At 33.8% G+C, this 23,880-nt stretch overlaps 1 protein-coding gene across 3 annotated transcripts in view; it reads left to right on the top strand.

Moving 5' to 3' along the window:
- The window catches only part of LOC147066483 (NFX1-type zinc finger-containing protein 1-like), a 68,046-nt gene that overhangs the window by 9,630 nt on the left and 34,536 nt on the right, over nucleotides 1-23,880 (top strand). For all 3 annotated transcript variants that reach the window (XM_085955439.1, XM_085955440.1, XM_085955441.1), the window contains exons 5-14: nucleotides 766-1,009; nucleotides 4,235-4,405; nucleotides 5,371-6,294; nucleotides 8,485-8,640; nucleotides 11,816-11,963; nucleotides 14,995-15,078; nucleotides 18,355-18,626; nucleotides 19,770-19,913; nucleotides 21,342-21,516; nucleotides 22,586-22,728. In XM_085955439.1, the coding sequence (XP_085811565.1) occupies nucleotides 766-1,009; nucleotides 4,235-4,405; nucleotides 5,371-6,294; nucleotides 8,485-8,640; nucleotides 11,816-11,963; nucleotides 14,995-15,078; nucleotides 18,355-18,626; nucleotides 19,770-19,913; nucleotides 21,342-21,516; nucleotides 22,586-22,728 (2,461 nt within the window). The remainder of the gene's footprint in view (nucleotides 1-765; nucleotides 1,010-4,234; nucleotides 4,406-5,370; nucleotides 6,295-8,484; nucleotides 8,641-11,815; nucleotides 11,964-14,994; nucleotides 15,079-18,354; nucleotides 18,627-19,769; nucleotides 19,914-21,341; nucleotides 21,517-22,585; nucleotides 22,729-23,880) is intronic.

Below are 23,880 nucleotides of genomic sequence, written 5' to 3'. Positions count from 1 at the left end.
TTTATAATAATAAAATTGAGGTTCTACTGTGCGTTATACGTGAGAAACACGGCTTTATTTTGTCGAACAATAGCCACTCTTTTTATATTATTACTCCGAGGTAGGGAATCTTCCAAAGTCTCCATTGAAAGACATGGCCTGTGTGTATTTTCAATTATTAGTAATGACGTAAATGATGTTTAGTATATATATGTATGTTATCGCAAAAGAAATTATGGTTACCGATGCTGCTTTTGCAATAGATTCTAGTTGTCATCTTATCCAAAATCTGATCTGCGGGTCTATTCTATGCTTATCGACCGCTAAAGTGATAAAGTGAAAAATATTATCAAACTTAGGGTAGGTTTGTATCAAAATATTAGCACTTATTGTAACAATTACACGAAGCCGGTTTTTATTGTTGCAATAAGTGCTATATTTTAACAGCACCTATCTTGCTGCTGTTAAAATATCGCACTTATTGCAACAATAAAAACTGGCTTCGTGTAATTGTTACAATAAGTGCTAATATTTTGATACAAACCTACCCTAAGTTTGATACTATTTATCAATTTAGTGTTCGATAAGTATAGAATAGACCCACTGATATTGATCAATTAATTCTTTTTGAACTGTCCACGTAATATGATTGTGTTTTTATCTGATAAATTTAAATATAAAATATTGATAAATGAATATTTTTAGTTCTACTGAAACATTTTGCGGCCCCCCTCATGGGCTAGTCTTTGAAAAATCATTATTAACTAAGTATGAAAACTGTTACAGGGTGTACAAGAAAGTGCGTCTCGACGGTCTGACCATACTGCGGGGCGGAGGCATGGGAATGGTTGTTACGTTTGATGAGAGCCTAAGGAGTGAAAACGCTCGGAAGAAACAATTAGAACGAAAGAGAAACTTGGCCAACACCAAAAGGTTCATGTTCGGATCGCTATTGTGTTTTACCAAGGACAATTTTCAAACAATGTTTTTTGCCACTGTCAACGATAGGGACAACCTTGCACAAGGCCAGGTAAGATGTAACATGTTATAAATGTCTATCATGAAGCCGGGGTCGATCCACTGCCTCCCCTAGCTCAGTGGCGAAGGAAGGAAGTGGGTTGTTACGATCCGACAAATAGTGCACACTAAACTTTGTCAGTCATACGTATTTGTTTTCATTGAACAATGAATACAAATTGCAGATTGCGCTGGTTAGTTTTTAAAAATCAATTGAACCCTGGATAAACGAAGCCATAATAGATAGTAGTCTAAACTGCTTAAACTTAAACTATTATGTTTGGTTTAGGCAGTTTCATACAAAAACTTTTTTCATCCTGGATGGTCTAGCACCGACACTTACCAGTTGCTTTACCTGAACATTCTTAAATCTCCCATGGCGCAGTCCAGCCATGTAAGTTCTAGCTACCCAGGTCTTCCCTTGCCTGGCTGATAATTCCTCAGACTCAATACACGTTGCACATAATCTTTCCGCTCCTATAAAGAGTGTACAGCTCCCCATTCTACCTCGGCCGCGACAACACACTTACCTACCAATTCTTATTTTTATGGGCCATTCGCGGACACTTGTTAGCGAATACATGTTGGAGATATGACACATATTAAAAATTTTATTTTTGAAATTTTCGATTTAGATATATAGAAATGAGGTAAGTCTTAAGATATGACACTATCTGATGGAAATATGTTCGCACCGTGACACAAGTAGCAGGGAACATATTGCTTTAATCCAAAATACGACTTCTATAAACGTTGTGTCGTATTCTGTTCCACAGTTATTATATCACAAAAAATATGACGTCTATAGACGTCATGTCCGCGAATGTGATTGTCTCTTTACACTAAACGAGAATGTCTGAAAACTTACAGCATTAACCTGAATTTTATAAATTTATAATAAAATCTCAGAGCGGCATGCAGAATCTAAGATTTCGATCCTAAGGATAAGTCACTGAAAAGCATGACTTAACTATAGACAATCCTGAGTATAGAGTTAAGGAATCCTTAACCATAGACTACTTTTGTTATGAACACGCCCCCTTCTGTATTACGCATGAGTGTAGGACCGTAACAAAAATATCAATATTTTGAAGTATCAATACTTTATGAAAGATCCATCGATATTTTGCTATTGATAATTTCTTTCGATAACGATGGATATTATATAATAAAATTATAAATAATCCTTCGCAAACAACCATAATTTGACAACGATATTTACAAACAAGGCCCCCACAAGGCGGGGGGGGCTAACAGGGCTCTAGCCTGGGGGTCAATCAGATAAGTGAGATAAACACACATCACAAATTCGCTCTAATACTAAAAAAGTTACCTGCGCACTATTTTATTTCAACGATTTTAACATTTTAACAATAGTAGTACGATGCATTTTTTTATTATCGTATGTCGCGATACTTGACAACTCCGCAATTCAAATAGATATGAATTCTAATGGTTTTAAGTTTTGTACTATTCCATTTGAATCGTTTTTTGCGACACGGGTATCGCCTTTCGGCATCTTGGGGCACTATACACACTCACCAATAGTAAATACAATTGACACACCGATCCAGGTCGTATAAAAATGACCCACTCACTGCGCCCAACGCAACTGGTGCGTTGCCCATCAGGTGGCCATTAGATATAATTAGCATGTTATTTAAATGTGATAATTAAATATTAATTAAATGGTCCGCAGTGAATGGGGACTGCAGACCTTTTAATATGGATGGATTTAAAATACACAAAATCACTAAAAATATAGTGAATATCCTTAATTTTACCTCGAACACCATTTGAATGCTGTATTTCGAAAACTTTGCTTGACACATTTTAAAAAACAGTGACATATGTTGCAAAAATCTTCATATTACCTAAATACACAAATGTTAGTAGTTTTTTTTAAAGACAACGGTTAACATTTGCTATAAAATAATATATTTTACATCTACCTACCTATTTATTTTTATACCTATAGGATTGTTTTCACTATTTTGACTAAAACACAATAGTGACTTGTAATGTTTTCAAAATACAGCATTCATTTTGAAAACGCTGATATTGAGCGTTACATTGCTTTTAACCCTAAGTAAACTTAAAAATCCTGGCCTGGGGAGTGGGGGCCCAGTTCAGGATGTGTGGGCCATCCTTTCCTTAAAGGACGATCCTTCGATACGATACCCATTCCATGTATCGATACTTTTTCAATGGATAGACAGGCCTATTCAGTGTTGATTCGTTTTTGCTCCCCGTTTCAACTTATGCTCGCCTGGTACCGCGCAAGAAACAAAAGTGTTACCATGTTAAAAAAATATCTTGCGGTGCCTGTAGAATCACATATAATGACTTATAACGGAAACATAAGAGTATTATAATTAAATATTAATATGTATTTATAGTTATTGCATTTATAAAGTGCAGTTGTCATATTTTTGTCATCGTTTAACAATTATAAAATAATTTACCTAAACTATAGGAAAGAGAATTTTTAAATATGGTATTATTTTCAATAGAAAAAACGAACGAAGCTTTAAGGGTTCAAATAGACTATATGACGATTGGGCACATATATGCTAAAAGCGTTTTAGTGTCTATGATCAAATCTATGCCATTCCGACATATTATACATACATATTATTGTATGAGAGCTATGACATCGTATTTACACTCTGTGACACCCTGTGACACAGGACGCCAACATACCGTACCGTACATAACGTACCGCTGATTTCACAGTCGTGAAAATTATATCAAGGGGGGACTACGCATCCTTCAAGGTAGGTATCTCTTCTGATGTCACGGACACTGTTTTGAGGGCGGATAACTGGCCACTTCACTCATTCATAAAAGAATGGGTGTCGAGAGTGGAAACTCAACGGTTGCCGGTTAGCTAAAAATTATGTATTAACACTTATTTTATGTCATGTCGTGAACATTTTGAATTTGTAATTTGTTATGTTCATTATATGTAAAATAAATAAATTTGATTTGATAAGAAACGGGTTTTTCTACATATATATGACCGATCGTCATAGAGTGTATTTGAAGCATAAGACGAGGTGAACCATAGACAACATGATCTTAGCTGAGGACGATGTTTCTGCATAGTGTTTTGTACTGAGGAAATTTTAGTTAAGACAAATGTTTCTGCATTACGCTCTTATATACTAATTAAAGTCAATATTTTTTGCCATGAAAGGATTAAATAATATAAAAAAATGTGGCTTCTGTTCTTCAGGTGACTGTGGCATTGGAGGAGTTTTTTGAATCGGCTGAATCATCTGACATCTCTTATTTGATGGTGGAAAGTGAAGTTTACTTCTTGCCATATTTTTACGTCTTGAAGGCCCTGCAAAGACCCAATCTTGCAGATGTCTTTCCGATGGAAAGATACATTGTTTCTGTTCAAGTAAGTACTCATTATTACGTTTAATATTTATTTTTCATCCATCAGAATGGGAAGTCACTGAAATTGTGTTTGATTAAATTTTTTCAATAATATTAGGTAAGTAATTATTTTTATGTAATAATGAAAGACTGTATTATAATACTTAATTAAAAAGTTCAAACACGCGCGTTAACACGATCTTACTCCCTACTTTAGTTTTAGTATGTCAATTTATGGCTATGGCCGTATGTTGTAGCTTAACCACTAGGGAATGCTAAAAGAAATGGCGTATTTCAAAAAAACACTACCTTATTCTTAGGTCAATAATTATTATAAAGCAATCATTATTCGTAGGATGTTTATCGCACTTGAATGGTCAAAGACATAGCTTATAATTAGTATCTTTAGAATTATCTTCAAATGTGTTAATCTTGCCCATTTTTTGAATAATAAAATGCCTAATTCTTGTCAAATTTGGGATCACAGAGATTATCAATATAATTTTTTATCGTAAATATTTTACTACAATAATGTCGATATAAATTATACTAATGGTTTTATAAATGCGTTTAAAAATTAATAAATGTACAAAATCTTAACACCACTGCACACGGATGTACTGAAATATGACTATATTCTAAAACATTAGAGCGAGAGGTTCAAAAGAATACTATTTTATGTAATAAAAATACTTTATGCAGTCATCAATAAAATAAATATAAAGGATAATAAGGCTTCAAAATTATATAAATAGATTATCTACAACGTTTAAGGAATGTCCAGGATCATGCTTTGAAAATACAATAAAAGCTGCATTTTGACCTACGCTGAGCATGTCTCCCCTTAAATACATATTCTTTTCCTAATCTTAAAACACATTTCAGATCCTGAATTGAATTCGTAAATATATAAGCGGGTCAATTGAAAAACCGGTCAACTGTGTTGGATTTTTCTCAGAGTAATTAATGTGTTTGAAAATATTTCAGCCCATTGTAAATCACCCGAATTATATAAACAGAGACACCAGATACACGATTTGTAACGGCAGCGATGTTTCTGTTTTACATGATTTCACGTGGCCTTCGGCAGACAAGGTGGGCCTCGATGAGACTCAATATGAAGCTTATAAAATGGCTCTCACCAGAGAGTTTGTTACTATTCAAGGACCACCTGGCACGGGGAAGACTTATGTCGGTCTCAAAGTGGCCAAGAGTCTCATCGAAAATAGTGCCGCCGGAAATACTCCCATCCTGGTCGTCTGCTTCACCAACCATGCCTTGGATCAGTTCTTGGAAGGCCTCTTGGATACGACACAAAAGATTGTGCGCATCGGTGGACAGTCTAAGAATGAAGCCCTCAAAGAGTACAACTTGCAAGCATTACGGAAGCAGAAAAAACGTCAAAGATTCAAAGGGGACTTTTTCAGGCTGTCCGAGAACATAGGTAAAATAAGGCAGAGGATAAATTTGATTGAATCTCGTAGTGGAATTTTAAATTTGGCCGAATTCATCGAACTGATCCATGTCAATATAGTAAAATTCCTGAAGCCGTTTGATACGGGAAATGGCAGGACCTCTCTCGTCAACTGGCTCATGATGTCCGATATGGTGGTGGATGAGTGGAACCCCGCGGCGAAGCTCGACCGTTCCCAATATAATAAGAACGAGGAAGAATCTGATGACGATTTGGTCAGTGATTCGGATAGTGAGGACGACAGGCGCAGGCGACTTGACATCGACGACGACGAATTCCAAGTGCCCAATGTTTCAAATGTAGACTTTTTCTGCATCCAAACGTTATGGGACGAAATACAACAAATTAAAGACAGATTGAATTCCAATACGGTTGAAGGCAGAGAAGATGCCACTATGCGACTTGCAATTTTGCAAAATGAAATGGCATTTTTAAAGGTATGTATGTATTTTTGATTAACTAGTATATTTCAACTGACCTTATTCATTATTTCTTATGATGTGTCCATTTTGAATGACCTATTTTACAGATCTTCATTTTTTTTTTAATATAATAAAATTAGAATGAATCTTTATTTTTTATATTTTGTAATTGTAAATTTTGGATAGATTTATTTAATCATTCGTATTGATGTGTGGTGCTTTTGTTTGGCACTTGTGGTTTACTGATATGCCTGTTTGGAATAGGATACATGCCACTGATTATATAGATGTGAATGTGATGTTTAAAAAAATACACTAATAACATTTGAATGTGATATAATCCTGTGACAGCGATTCACATAGCTGACTCTGAACAGTAAGGATTATCATGGCTTATGGCAGTGGTTTCCAAACTTTGCTACTTTAAAAAAATGTAATCTTGGCGCCTCCCCCCTTTATTTCATTAAATAATACAGACATCTTTTTGAATACTCAATAATGTACTAATACAAAAATGAAAAAAAAAATATAAAAATAAACAAGGTTTTACTACTTTATATTCATTTTTAAATTAATTTGTTTTTCATGCGATGAATGTGCTTGTTTATTAGCACAATCAATTTCTATACTAGTCAATCCAGATTCATCATCGTTCATTGACAAATGGATTCTATCATGGGCCCCACATCCTGAAGCGGGCCCCCAGGCCAGGATCTTTGGCGGGCCCACCTACCTATCTCTGAGGTTAAGGGCAGTGTGTTGCTTTAATGTAGTGTTTCCTAAATTATACATGGGGGTTATCATTTAAGGATATCAATCATATAGGTATCACACATAGACTATAGATACATCTAGACGCCACCCGTTGCATTGCTAAATGAAGCCGCGTGCCTTGCGTTTGGTTTGTGAGCGAGCGAACGCATTCGTCTACAAATGTTCGAGACCATAGACCATTTCGCTAGTGCTCGCCCAAAGTGCTCGCACTAGACGCTCAGAATTAAAATATAATTTTCTATTTTTTTACGTTATATAGTATTTTTAAGCGCTCAAAATGCAACCATTAGATAGAGATATCCATAATTTAAGTTATTTTAAAGAAACACTAGGTCACTGTTATTAAAATATATAATAATATACAAATAAATTATCACGAACATGTATCAACTTACCTACGATACGTAATACCATCTTCTTGCTTATCAGTACGGCTACCACATTTTAAGACAACACACAGAACCATCTTTTCTACTTAATTAACTAAAAATATTTACCACTGACTTTATGTTTAACACAAAAATAGCAATTCAAGCAACACGAGCTCGCACGTTATCGAGGCTACGTGAAGCGATTCACCACGATTTACCGGCGATACTTTTGGAAACTAACTCACACATATGTAGACCTTTTATCTTACTCTAGCGCGTGTCGCAGAGATTATAAGGGTGCCGAATACTTTCTCACTCGCACTCATTCATCGTTTTTGTTCAGGCCTTGGTATCACATCAAATTGCAACGCACAACCACATATTTAAAATATTTAACATCCCAGAAACAAGGCAGCGCCGCAGGCGACTTTTTTACTATTAATAAAATAATTTGAAAAGTGCATTAGCAAACTAACCATTAACTCGAAATTTTTGCTTCAATATATCTGGCGCCGAAATCATTTTAAAGTGGAAACATGGCGAAATTATTTTTTTTGTGATTTTGATTTCCATAGCTCCAATTTTTTATGAATGCCTTCACTTTGTCTTTTTAAATCAGTGAATGCATTAGTGGTCCTTGCGTTGATTTATTCACTCAATTTTTTTTAAAATTACAACCAAATAGACAAGTTTAACAACAAAATTATCGCTCTCAAACAAATTTGCCTCAAATTTGACTTTTGAATAATTTGACCCTATGATTTAATTTTTTCACGAAATACCCAGCGAGCTTCACAATAGTATAAAAGTGAGGTATTATAAAATTAGTCTCCATATTTTCAGAGTGGTTTGCAAACAACCTTTTATAGGACTGTTTTTTTATGTAGTATATAACTAGCGGCCGTTTTATAAAATATGCATTTGCAAACTGCAAACCTGTGGTTACATTAATTGTGTTAAACTTTTCGCGCCTCCCTTTACAACACTCTGCGTCTCCAGTTTGGTAATCGCTGGCTTATGGTGTTATACATTGTAGTTTAAAGATTATATATTATTTTAGATGCAGTTGAACAAACCTCGGACAGAAGACTACGTCTTTTGTAATACGGATGTTGACAATCCGTCAAGTTTTGATATCGCCCAACGGTGGACACTTTATTGGCAGTGGATCGATCCAGTTTTGGTTTCGCTCAATGCTGACTTCGTTAACAAAATGGTAGGCATATTCCAATCTTTTTTTTGAATTCGATCAGTCCACAGAGTGAAACAAGGTTAGAGATGTACATTCCGCCACTACGTCCATCACAGGCTAAACAGTAATTATTTACTTTTGTTTATTTTATTTTTTACTTATTTTTTTAAACATACAGTACACTCTCAGTAATCCGCCGCTCGATTATCCAACAACTACTATAATCAGCACTTATTTTTACTAGTTGAAAGCACAAAATCAAGCTCTATAATTCGCCGGTATTCGATTGGCAAATTCAGTAGTCCGCCACGTACAAGTATACAACGCAGATGAGACAGGTTTATTTTGGAAACTTCTCCTTCGTAAAACATATGTTCATCGTGAAGAAAATAATGTACCAGGGAGGAGAGTGCCCAAGGAGCACATCACAATTATGCTGTGCTCCAATGCAACCGGGTCACACAAACAGAAGCTTTTGTTCATAGGGAATGCCAGGAATACGAAGCCATTCAAGAATATCTGTCTCAATGAACAACTGGTTGTGTCAAGTGATTTACTGTTTAATATTTAGTTCATAAACTTGGTTTATAAATTTGTATAATTTAGTAAATACTTGATTTTGATTATAAATAAAACCGTAATTTGCTAGTACAAATTTCTCAAAAAAACTATTTTTACGAAATATCTGTTTTAATTCTTACTACATTTTGTATGTATGCACTATAATCCGCCGCTTTCGCTAATTGGACACTTGTCTGGTTTTTGGGATGGCAGATTACTGAGAGTACTGTAATTGGTTCGGTGCGATTTGCTATAAAGTGGTGATTTTACTTATGCACTCATCGCAATTGAATTGAATGCATACATTCAAATGGCAGTGATCCATGTGATCATTGCACTCGATTTCACATTTTGTGTATCTTACTATGTATATATTTTCGCTGAAATATTGCAATGGTCAATTCTCCTTGAGCGATAGGTGATGGTGTTTCCGATGATTGTATTCAACCAAATTGAATATTATATACATTCAAATGGAAGTGATTTTATTTGTACTATGAATGCATAGCGGGTAAATGGGTTGTAAAGCAACTGCTCATCAAACCGTTTTAATTTTGTAACAATTATTTTTCTCTTATATATTCGTTTTACAACGCATAGGACCGAGAGAAGTGACAGCTGAAGTGGACAGCTTGGACAGGCCTTCATCCAGCAGTGGATAGATTCAGGCTGATGATGATATATTTATTTTAATTCAGTTGTCGCATTGAACAAATGACGAAACAGAAAATAAACAACAAAACAAGAAACAAAAATGGCAGTTTTGTTCTAGTAAAATGTTGTATTTCTTTCCTCTGAAGCGAATAGCGTCATGTGTCCCAGGTTCGAATCCTAGGTCTGTCAAATACACATATTGTTTTTCAATTTGTGTATGAGTCAGAGTATGGACCTAATAGGTTTTAGCAAGTGGCTGACATCCATTTCTCGTAAAAACAAAATGTGTTAATACAAACCTCCACTTCGTGGAGGCCCATATGGTCCTATTAGGATCGGACATGGTCGAAAGAAGAAGAATTTTTTATTAGTATAGATGTAACATTTTAGAATATTTTTGTTGACTCACTGAGATTTTACAAAAATAGAAGTTGCCATTTTTATTTCCGGTGCCTTCAAATGCAGTGCGATGATCGTATAAGCAACGTCACTTAAATATTGATTGAAAATGAACATTTTTGAGTATTTTAGTGGTGTACAATCCGTAAATTTTATACACAAGGTATTTGTATCATAATGATGTCTTATATCTTCTCATTATGGGAATAAATTATAACGAGCATATAAAATTGAAATCATTTTGACCCTCTTTTAAAATTTTGAATAAAACCATATTTTGTTTATATATTATGTATGTGGTAATTCCACTCAGATTATTTCTTTGTCAGTATGGGAATTATACATTTACTAAATGTTGTCTTGTAAAATGTATTCAGTACTTACATATAACTTATGTAAGTTGGTGACAATATAGTGTATAGTACCATTAAATAAATGCAAAAATAGTAATACATAGCAATATCAATTTTGTATTAGAAAATTTGATTTTATAATGGACTCTTTTTATGCAACCTGAGCCAGGTTCAACATAGTATGTATCTGATTTTCCATGCAATAAGAGGATGCCTGGTCTGCTTTCTTATCTCTTCATTTCTCATGACTGTACACCGCAAGCATCTCTTCACTTTTAATGACTGAGATATCCAGTTGTATTCATTTAGAAACAAAAGCAATCTGACGATGCAGTTTTACGACTTAAGTTGTGATTATATTGAGATGCACCTCGCGTACTGTCACGGTGAGAAATTTAGTGTATGGTTGCATTCGCAGATTCATTTTGCAGAATGTTTTTTTTAACAATCTCCATCTCTGTAAATTCTATGATGGAGAGTGCCGACTCTAATGCATCAGTATTTGGAATTATTATTTTATTCATGCTAATTTCAATGAATTTTAACAGTTTTAACAGTGTGTACGTTAAAATTACTTGCGATATTACATCCATAGATAACATTTTGAACAGAACCCAACCTGCAGACCATAGGTAATACATGACATTCTTATAGAAAATACATGGTGCCAACCGCCAACAACAAAAAACACGCGATTTTGACATGAGTCGAAAATGTGTAGGCATGTACAAAATGATGAAATTGTTCATTGAGTCATGCAAGTGTCGATGCAGTGCAATACAACGTGAGGTGACCTCATTATTGTTTTGGTGATATCGGCAGATTTTGCTAATCGACAATGTTCATTTAAAGGTTCAAAATGTGCTACGGGATGGGAGCATCAGTCTGATAAAATTTTAAACACCAAGAAAAACGATATTACACACTTTTTCCCCGTAGCGGCAGCTTACTGTGATGTCAAGTGATTATACGCAACGTGCAGCATAATATAATCACAACTTTAATAACAACCCTTTTAAAGACTTTTATTTCTTTCATTTGGCTCTATGATCAGATGTGAATTTTGGCCTTTTCTTATATTATAGGTTTCTAAACATTTTTTTTTACAAGAAATCAATGTCAGCGGATACTTTGCAAGTTGTCTACCGCAGGCAAAGACTAAAATAACTATGAATAAGTTAGGTTATGTTAGGAATATGTTGTAGATCTAAAATAGTTGAAAATAATTTCAGGATAACTACAAACAATCCAAGAATAACTACGATGAACTGATTCTGGCTGCAGATAAAGAAATTTTGGCAGAAGCTACCGTGATTGGCATCACCACAACCGGAGCCGCCCGTTTGCAATCGCTTTTGAGATCTTTGGGCTCGCGTATAGGTATACTTAATTTTTTTTTAATAAGTACTGCTGTTTCCTATTAACCCTTACACATTATTTTCTTGTTTATAGAAATTACTTAATCTTCTATTTATTTGTCCATGTTCACTTCCTAAAATCAGCAGGGCCCACATGATCCGTAAAGGACAAAAATTCAGAATTTTGTGTATCTCTGGGAGCTTAGTCTGAACAATCTGTAGACTTAATTATGTAGAAGATGTAATGTCATAATCATAATATAGACTTTACCTATTGCGAAAATTACACAAAGTAATGCCAAATACGCAATCGGATAATTAAAAATTATATTCTAATTCTATTTATTGTATACATGACAGGTTTTTACAAACATTTAAAATATTCATGATTTGTCTTTATACATACTTGCGCGTCTATTCTATACACAAGACTGCTTTTCAGCCTCTACGGCAGGCAGCTATCTAAGGTGAATTTGTCTCGATTTATTAGCAAATTAGTTATAATTGTTACAATAAGTTGTACCTATTTTTGCTGTGTTAACTTTAGAGCGAGATAGACAGTTTTGACTGCTTAGACTGCTAACTTATTGTAACAATTATAATACCTTAATCAGCCTTGTCTAGAGGCCGCTGGATCAATGAAATGATAAAAGTTCTGCGGAAGTACGTGGCAATGCAACGCACAGGACCGAGAGCAGTGGAAGTAGCTTGAAGAGGCCTTCATTCAGCAGTGGATAGATTTAGGCTGATGATGATGATAATGAATCTGCCTTGTGTGTAGAATAGACCCATTGATCTTTTACTTATGTATAAGGTTTTTACTTTCTTTTATTCTATTAATTTATTAGCGAGAATTAACTGTATTCGTTGTTAGTATGTATGTATTTACCATTGGCGAGTACGTGTAGTGCCTGAAGATGTCGAAAGGCGAAAACCGGGTTGCAATAATAAATGGAATACTATTGGAGTACATCCGATCCTCTTTTTGCACGGGGGATACATGCCAAAGACTACCGTGCAAAATATAACCTTGTAGAAAAAGATAAGGTGCCCACAAAAATGTAGATACATAGGTAGGTTCCATTACTTAAAATCAACTCGAAATTCTTGAACTCAAAAATAAATCAAATTTATTTATAATTTATACATAAAAATATTTATACTTACATAAAAATACATAGTTTTCGATTTAAATTTAGCAAAGAGAAATATATTCATTCAGTGTCGCTACTAATAAACGTGCCCGTTTACTGTTGTTTTTCACTGGTGAAAAATCACTCATCGCTGGAAATATTTAATGACGCTGACGCCGAAGCACGTGACGTGTCTCTCATATCGAACCCGAAGTGACTGACTAGTGGCGCCATGTATGTATGTATGTATATCTGGGCGGCATCCGGTGACAACATATGTATGCATCAGTGGCGTGCGGTCCATTGCAATGTAATTTTTTGATAAATATGTAGATACAACATACGTATTTTTATTCTTTTTAGTTTTTTTTAAACCGTGTTAGAGCAAAAAAATCAACATAAATAAAAAATAATCCTTACTTTTTCTAAACCGTGTTATTTCGAAACCATGGAAAAAAAAAGCCGTGCAAAAAGAGAATCAGGTGTACTACAAAATACTATTGGAGTACTACGAAATACTAATGGAGTACTACAAATTCAAATTCCATCATGTATGTACCGTACCTACTCTAGGTGAATAGTATTCATTTTTTTTAAATTGTGACTTTTTAACAACCTTATATATTTCAATCATATTTTATAATGTTTATTTTCATTGATCTATCAAAATACAGTAAAGTTATTACTGCAATATAATAAAACAATATCAAAGTTTACTGAAGACAATTCTATTCATGGAAAGAATGACAGTTTAGTATGATTTAAGACCCTGTATGTTAGTTTGGAATGTCATGTACCACTGTAATAAAAAAAATCGGTACTGTTCGGTTAAAGCGGTAACAGCGGAAAACGCATTTTGAAAATAGCCGATAAACTGGATTATTTGTTAGTTTGGGTTAGTTTAGGTTAGGTTAGGTTGGGTTAGGTTAGGTTTGGTTAGGTTAACCTAACAAATAATCCAGTTTATCGGCTATTTTCAAAATGCGTTTTCCGCTGTATCCGCTTTAACCGAACAGTACCAAAAAATCTACACCTGCTGGTCTATTCTATACAAAAGGCACACTAACGTGATAATGTGATAGTATTTATAACATACATTTTGTATTGAAATATTTTAAATGTAACAATCAGTTAGCAGTTTAATCAGTCAAAACTGTCTCTTTCTCTCTATCTCTCATGCTCTAAATTTTAGCACAGCCAAGAGACATGCCGTTAAGATATAGCATTTATTGCAACAATTAATACCAACTTATTGTAATTGTTCGAATACGTGCTAATAATTCGATACAAACATACCCTAGTTAGCATTTTTAACGGACGAAAGCAGCTTTTTTTTGTATAGAATAGACCCACTGGCATACATATAAACTATGCATCCAATGGCGCTCCACGTGCCTGCGAGATTTTACAGATAAAAATATGTGTATGGGTGAATAAAACGTGTGCGACTAAAGTTAAATTAAATGAATTTCTTAAATGACGCATCTGTGAAAAAAATGGAAAACATATATATATTTATTTTATTGCATATTTCAACTGTATGATAAATTTTTAATGCAAAAATCGTATACCTAATATATTTAATTTGTATGGCAAAGCTGCGTATGTGTAATGTTATATTAGCGTCCCCTGTACTTTGTGTACCCTGTGTTTGTCTACGACAGGACGCCACAGTGGCGGGTGAGTTAATAACCTAAAAAGGAATTATTGTAAATGTCATCAATGTCCATGGTTGTATGTAGTATTTTTTAAAATTGTTCTTTTATTATATCCGTTAAACTTTCTATTGAAGTTAGCATACCAATGTAATATTATGAGAAATTCAATGGGGTAGAAAATTTATCGTTAATGCTTTTGTTTTACACGTGACGACCATGTACTGCCGATTTTTATAACCTAATCTTCTTTTTTTTTTAATAGTCATTGTGGAGGAAGCTGCAGAAGTAATGGAGAGTCACATCGTTGTGTCTTTGAGTAGTGCCTGTCAACACCTCATCATGATTGGTAACTAATTTACTTTTGACTAAGTTTATTCACTTATCTGTTGTCGAAGCAAAAAAGGTGACATAGGCAAATAAATATTTCAATTCAAATATATAATTAAATGTGTAATCATTGGTTTAATTTGCTTTATGATTAATAATCTGTTTTCCTTTGTACATTGCACTGAAGATGAAAAAATGTCCTATTTATTTTGGTGTCGTCTTCTATCGAAGGTTGGTGATTGACTTGCAGTACACTTCCTCAAGGAGGCTATATTGCAATGGGCTATTAAGCATACCCGAATTTAATTAACCCTTAAATGCACCATGTAGGATATAATGTATGCTACAGATTGTATTTTAATTCTGTACTTTTAGTGACATCTATTTTTTCAGAAGTAAGTTTTATAAGTCCATGTCTAATGATATTTTTTAACCTTTTTAATGCGGCAACTGACTTTAGTCAGCCTATACGCGCGAGTCATCCGCGCGTCAGCTGACTAAAGTCATTTCGATTTTCGTTTGCCTAGTACTGCTTTCGGCCAGGCGGAAATAATTCGAATATTTAATTTATTCAGAAATCATCCTTCTCTTGACATCTGTCAATGGATAGCCTAAACTTTTGTTCTATCTAATTTAAATAAATATATTTCGGGAGCGTGTCTTGAATAAAAAAATATCAGTCATCAGGCCAATTCAAATTTGCCGGGTATATAGTGTCTTATCGCTTCATAGTGCATGTGCGCCGAAGACATTTGACTGACGTATTTGTAACGATACGAGTTCGCGATATAATATGTTATATTGTTTTTTAGTGATTGAAAAACTATTTGGTGCGTAAACTGTTAAATAGAATATTCAAAAGTGATATTGATCAAAGTGGATTTACAAAACATTTTACAAAAGGAATGCTTTTGAAGATTGCATTCATTCGTCTATCTGCTAGTATATTATCCGCGAGTTAATAGTTTCGGAAAATAATTTGAACAAGGTGTCATTTAAATATACCTAGGAGTTCGCGATTTAATATTTCTCTTTGTTTATCATAGATTAACATTTTTAAATGCTATTTTCTGGTTATAGTATAAGGTAAAACAGACAGAAATTATTTATTTACCCTAGTTATCAGCCATTTATAAAGAAAAGATACGAACACTCTGACGCCTGTTCCCGCATAAATGCGGAAATTGTCATATTACGCAAACACCAGGTCTCGCGCTACTGCATTTTTATACACTGTGCGGTAAATCATCGTCTGCTGGCGTGAGGCAGACACTTGAGAATTATTTTTTTCGTAATACTATTCAAAAGGGTTTGATTCATGACTACGATTTTTTTATGTAGAATTCTTATATTTATAGTCGAAAATAACTCCAGTTACTTACTATTACGTCATTATAATAAAATAAGAGATTATTCTAGTACCAGGTTATTGAAGTAATATAATAAAAAAACAATTGAACTTGAAAATAAAATTCTGTTGACTATAAAGCATTTAGAAGTGCAAAAAGTGTTTGAAATTTAATATTTTACGAATTGTAATAGGTATTCGAAAAATTTTGTTATAATATAAACTATGTGTCATTCGATTCCATTCAGTTTGGGGTCAATGGTAGGTACAAACCAGGCACTGGTGGTAAGTACATCACTCTCAAATAGCCAGTAGTTCTCAAGGATGATTTATTTATACTCGGCCTGCAGTGCTTACACATAATGTGTATGCGAGTTCAAACAAAAGTTACACAGTTTGAGATGTCCTGGATGCTATAAAAATGAGCTATTTATGACTGATATTTTTTCAACACACTCACAAAAATGCTCATAAAAGTCATAAACCATTTTATTATTCATTATGTGTATGACATATTTGTCGAAATTTATGAAGTGGTTTGGGTAGCCGGTAGACTATAAGAATACTGAACTGTTTATCATCTGTCATCGACGCATTAGTACAGCACCATTTCGTAAGTGTTATGGCGCCGCTCGAGTAAGCAGGCATTTTTTCAATGAAGAAATCTTGTTCGTGATTTCTTATCAGATTTAGGCGACGAATGTTTATTTTTAGAGTCACAAAATATTAGGTACTGTCATGACTCTTGAATTGATTTTTTACTATATTTGTGTATGTTTGACTGACATTTATTACGATTTATTGATGCTTGAAATCACAATGCGCACTGTTATACCAAGTCGGGATTCCCAACGCTTAGAAAGGGTTAAAAAATAGATTTTTAAAACTAACGTATAGTACTGGATCCAAATTATGTTAGGCTCAATTTGACATGTGTCAATTTTCGATTTTACTCATTTTTGTCTGAATACATAATTTTTTTTTTCATTATTATAATAATAATTTCAACAAAGAAAAAAAATATTTTCACGAAATATATTTTTAAGACATGTAATGCACAATGTACAGACCTACAAACTTATCTGTAGAATGGCCAAAAATCGAACTATGAACTACCATAAGACGCCATTTTGAAAATGCCATTCGAATGTCAGATTTTGTCCAGTTACGAGTCTTGATTGGGTAGTTTTCGACAGTGGCTCCCCCATCCCATTCTTCAGATAAGTTTGTAGGTCTGTATCATAGAGTGAAACCTCGTTAGTAAGAACACTGATAATTCGAAATTTTCCCGAAAAAAAGGTCCCTTGAACATTATTTTCACCTTTTTTGAAATGATTTCAGAGTCCCTAGCATACAAAAATATTCAGTCATTGAAAATTGTGACAGACTTTTCTTAAAAAATCAAAAATTACTTATTTTAAGAAGGTAATAAAAATAATCCTGACATTTTATGACCTAATTCGGAAGGCACATCTATGATCGGAAACAAAATTAATGAAAATTTTTTAAATTTGAATATTTTTTCCCCATACATTTCGTAATTTGAATTTTTTTCAATTTTCGGTCCCATGAAATTCGTATTAACGAGGTTTTACTGTATATGAAAAGATTTTTTTTTTTTTAAATTTAAATGATGTTTGGAATGTTTTTTTTTAGATATTTTTTCCCTTTAAAATATCTATTGGAATAACTAAATATTATGTATAACTAAATACAAAAATCATGGATTTTTATGGGTTAACATCAAATTTTGCCATAGTTGATAAACAAATTATAAAATAATTGGTACTCGTTGAAAGGATTAAATTAATGAATAATTTTGTATTATTAGAGCAATCTTGGTCTTAGTAGACTTTACTTTTATATAATAATGCTCTATCTGTGTAGAAAATCTTTGAAGTCTATAACGAATAACAAAACCATCATAATGTGAGTGGCCTCCTTCAGGTGATCACCAGCAGTTGAGGCCAACAGCAGCCACATATCATCTGACCCGTCACTTCAACTTGGACATCTCCCTATTCGAGCGGATGGTCAAGAATGGCAATCACTGCTACCAGCTAGGCGTGCAGCACCGCATGCGACCCGAAATCGCTGCGTTAATATCCCCTACCATTTATCCACACCTAAAAAATCATCCCAGCGTCAACGACTTCCCTACCGTCAAAGGAGTGCATAAGAGCTTGGCATTTATCCGTCACGAATATCCTGAAAAAAAGGTAAATGTTCTTGTATTATTGGGACTTTTCATTGCAATATCTGGGAAGTGACATTATTTAAAATAATTACAAGATAAAAAGAACTTTTTATATACAACGACTTGACTTGACAAGCTTAAACAATCAAAAAAATTTGTACTTGATGAAATACTGAATAATGAAATGTCATTTCATATTGATTTCCATAGTAACGCACGTATATACTAATAATTTAGTTGTAGGACCCCCTAGCAACCAATAATGCTATCGAAATAACTTTTCATACAAAACAGAATTAACTGAAAATGAATTAAATTCTACTTAAAGATGGCTAAAAGTATTAAAAAAATGCATTGGCATCGTGTTCTGATATATTCTAAAAGTTTTAAATGTCTAGCTAGTCGGGAAGTTAGTTAAAAATCGATTGCAAGATTTGTACTGGACGAACGACCACCGGACAAATAAGAATACGAGCTCTAAGAAAAATGTAAAATCAGTTAGGAGTTGTCACATCACCGTATATCTATTTATGCATGAAACAGGAATAAAATATGTGAATATTATTTTTCAATGCTTTTTGTCAATCTTTAGAAGACATAAATTAGGTTCTTGTTTCATTATAGTGGATAGATTGAATCATTATATATAACATGCGTGATCTAACTTTTACTGAAATGAATACACTGACAAACCGGGCCATGGCAATATATTATTAGATGATTTTCCTCCTTGATTGCAATAGGAATGCACAGTAAATTATCAAAATTTGTAAAATCTTGTCTGCCAAAGATTGGGAAGTATGGTCGTATCTTAATACATATAATATAACCTTTTGTCTATAATTCTTAGATAATGTGGACTATTTATTGGCATACTGCAATAATCGAAGATAGAAAATAGAGGTTAAGGCTAAGGCTGGTTTTATAGATTTCAAACTTTAAAATGGCCATAACTCCATAACATGTTTTTGACACTTAAAAACTTTTGGCAGTAACCCCCCAGTGTAAATGGAAACATCAATATCTTTTTCTTGAAATAGTTACATTGAATTATTTCAAAGCGAGACCTCGTTTACAGAATGTTGAAAACAGTTAGATATATAGAATTTATGAGTGACAAAAATATCGTAACCACAGGTATTAAAATTAATTTATTCATTTGCAGGAGGAAAGTATTTCAAGTCGCTTGAACACGCATGAGGCGGAATTTCTTCTATGCTTAGCCAAGTATCTGATCCAGCAAGGGTATTCACCTGACGATATCACTATCCTGGCTGCTTATTCAGGACAGATGTTTCATTTGAAACAGGTATATTTATTTATTCTCACAGTAGAGTTTGCAATCGGGAATGGAATGATTTATCGTCACTATCTGGACGGCCATCTTAGTGCTGATTATAATGAATGAAATGTGAAAAATACATGTATGTAGCATGTACCTCCTAGAATCCTTGATTCTTGCCAGCATACTGCTCGAAATCTTCATCTTGAAATTTCAGGACTGGAATTGCTACAATTCCTTTATTTCGGTACTGTCTTGAGTGACTCTTGTGAAACATAAACTAATAACTAAATTTCAACAATGTGATTTTTGACAGGACAGTTGGTTTAAGTGAAAAAATATTTTTATCTATGGAAAATGCCTTCTCACAATTATTTTCATTGATTTATGGGATTGGCATTTACATATTATTGTAATATAATAATAAGAACACAAAGAACTATAGATGATAGATCTTGTGTTGTTGGTTGTGTGTAGATCCAACATCTATTAATTGTATGTAGAAGGTTGCGTCGTATGTGATATTATAAATGTTCGTGGCACAATAGAAATAAGACACAGCGTTGACATTGTTTGTTTTATATTGTGGTAAAACATTTTGGATTGTACACGGCATTAATGAATAGTGACATTGATATTGAATTTAGTTAATGTAAATTTTACATTGTGATTTTATTGGATATTCACTGACTTGCGAGTGAATATCTGACTGTACAGTTCGAGCCCCAAATTACAACTGATTTGTGAGCTCTCGTTTCTGCTTAGTAATATTGTATGTGCCATACAAATGACCACAGACAATAATACGTCGGTTGTAGAGTTGGGTAAACCTTTACAGAACTGGACTGTGAAGATATCATGTGGTTGTAAATCTTTTATCGATTGTTATTTGTAATATCCTTTACAAAATGTACAAATAATATTGAATTAAGAATTGCAGTTGTGAACCACTCACTGACTGGAAATGCAAGTGACTGAAATGAAAAAACTCATCAGTTTTAGAATTTATTACCCACTTACTGTCACCATATTATGCATTCCTGAGCTTCTAGTAATAACTTATTATTATGGATTGGTGTCGATGTTACCTTTGTTTATAAAGATATTAAAAAAATGAAGACAATATATAATATTATAAATCACACCCAATTAATTTTCCACCATATTGGCGGCACTTGAGTGTAGTACATGTAGTACATATCTATAATGAAATAATTGGGTTATTCTGAAATTAGGATGTGAGTCAAGAAAATAAAAACAAGTTGTTACTTTTTTTGCATTTGTATTTATAAAAAAAAGTAAAATAAATAGGTACATTCTCAAAGTGTCAGTAGTATTTTTTTCTTCACTTTGCCTTATGAATATTTTTTTGCTGAACTAAAGTACACATTTATTCTTTTGAGCCACTATTATAATAATATATTCAAACTTCTTGTGCATATTGTAAAATTTCAGGAGCGCCGGAAGTATGCATTTCTGTCTCATGTTCGCATAACTGTGCTGGACAGTTACCAAGGGGAGGAGAGCAAAATAATTCTTCTCTCTCTGGTAAGGAGTAACGCTGAAAATGTTATAGGATTCCTCTCCATTGAAAATCGTGTCTGCGTGGCGTTATCCAGGGCAAAGGAAGGTTTGTCCCCATTCAATACATTTCTATCGTACCCGTTCAATTTGCCATGTGGGATCTATTTCAAAATCTCAATAATCACGGATCTCTGCTCATGTGTGTAAAATGTTTTGTGGTCATACAATTTAAAAGGAACCATAATGGAATTTTGAAAATTGCAATTAAAATACTAATCACAATAATTATAAGCGAAATCCAATGAAAGATGTGTAACTTGCGATACCGAAATCGGTGACCTAGTTTGAGTAAGAAAAACATATTATATTCTTATAACGCTTACTTAACGCCATCTGCATTACGGCTCTTTATTCACTAAAATGAGCCATGAAATACCATAAAAACACAGGAGAGTGATCCCGTTGATCTGTGACGAAAAACTCATGATTTACTTGATCGTAATAAAAAGCCACATATTTCTATATATGGATAGAAAAAAACTACATACTATTGTGGACTCAAACCAATAAATAATCAATTTTTATAAGTGTCGTTAAATTTGTGTTAGCGTTAACAGATGGCAATATAAAAATTGTCATTCTAACAGATTTAAGTTTAACAATTGAAACTTTAATTTAATCCATCAGAATTAAAATTAAAATTTCATCAAGTACCCTGGTCGATGGTATTAATATAAAAATCTGCTTTTTTAAGGTCTATTTAGGTTTTTTTTTTTTTTTTAATGAAAACCAATATGTTGGTGTCAGGTCTAAAAATAAGAAAACGTTTTTTTTAATAAAAGTACACTAAAACAATTTTATTATTGCTGGTAGAGGAAGGACAGATTCTTCTGGCATTGCGGCCATGACAAAATCACTTTGGAACGGTTTTAGTGTTATTTGAAAATAATGATACCAACACCTAAATGAATCAGATGCACTGCCACAAGAATCTGATACCATTATACTTATAATCTATGTGTCCCAGAATGGACAGCATAGCATAAAGTTTCACGTCTGTTGTGTGCTTACCACACGGATATTTTTTTGATTTTGTCTTTACACCGATGCATCACTTGCCCTCGGAAACACAGCAGTGTTGATTAATGTTGAGATTATGTTGTTCTTTGTTAAAGGTTTCTATATAATTGGCAACATGGCCAATATGATGCATAAGACCGACCTGTGGAAGGAAATCAACAAGAGTCTTGAGAAGCAAAACGCCATTGGAGATAGTCTTACACTTAAATGTGAAATTCATCGGGATACTTTTACTGAGGTTTGTTCAATTATCTAAATTAGCAAGAATATTTTTTAATTACCCAGAGTAGGAATTGGCTTTCTCCATTAATTCTCCACTTATCTGTTTTTAAATTGGTCACTTTCCGATTTGATATCTCAACCTCCTCTCTCATGCCCTTCTTGACTGTCTAACATTTCTCTATTTGCCGGTTTATTGCCGTTGACATGTTAGGCCATACCAGCACAGTTGCCAATCTTGATGTAACTGCATTGGAATCGTTGGGACAGACTGTAGACCTCTGTGATGTATCTTTATTTCCAATTGTTTCGCATTGCGGATTGATGTGTGACATCACATGTTCACCAAGACTGCTACTTTCTTCGATCTGTGGTTGTGTCTAGCGGCAATGTTCCCTCTAAAGTGTGCGCGTGTGCACACCTATCAAAATATGTTGGCACACATGTTTTCATCCCCTGCACAGGGGAATGGGACGATTTGGCACCGCGAACTGTCCTCCGGCGATTGGCCTCCGGTAATTGGCTGCCGGTACAATCGGACGCCGGCCCAATTGGACACTGACCCAATTCGACGCCGACATAATTGGCCTCCGGGAGGATTGGACGCCGCACAGTTGAATTAAATGCGCAAAGGAATAGACGTACGTTACGATTTGTTGGAGTAAATAAGCAAGTCAGTTTAATATGCTTCTATCGTCTCAGTAGTTGTACCTTATACATTTCGCGCTTGACACATTATTGGGCATTTTCGCCAAAGTTTGTACATGTTTGAAATTTGGGTAATATTATTTTTTCACTCAAATCAACCATTTTTATATAGCTAGCAGATTCATTGTTCTATTGGTGAATTGGTAATAGCAATTTTTCAGCAAAATATTTATATAAAATATTAATACAATATTTATATCATTTTTATTATGAAATTGGGCAAAATAAGTTTCCGTTCCGTGACTACGAAACTAAGCTTATAAAACATGAATGAGACACTTTTTATCACTTAAAAGAGCTCTATTAGATTAAAAAAAACCATACACTTAAAATTAAAACTACAAATAGTCAAAAAATAAATTTTAATTCTTGGGCACATTTCGTTCCACTCCGTTACCCCATGTCTATAATGGCAGAGCATTTTTCCTTTAGTATTTGAAAAAACCAATCTATGTTCGTTCTG

This window comes from Rhyacophila brunnea, unplaced genomic scaffold (assembly GCF_057557595.1).
Source record: "Rhyacophila brunnea isolate RB1 unplaced genomic scaffold, BYU_Rbru_1.0 scaffold_5, whole genome shotgun sequence".
Classification (NCBI taxonomy): Eukaryota; Metazoa; Arthropoda; class Insecta; order Trichoptera; family Rhyacophilidae; genus Rhyacophila; species Rhyacophila brunnea.
Note: the sequence above shows the minus strand (reverse complement) of the source record. Positions and strands in the feature narration are given on the sequence as shown.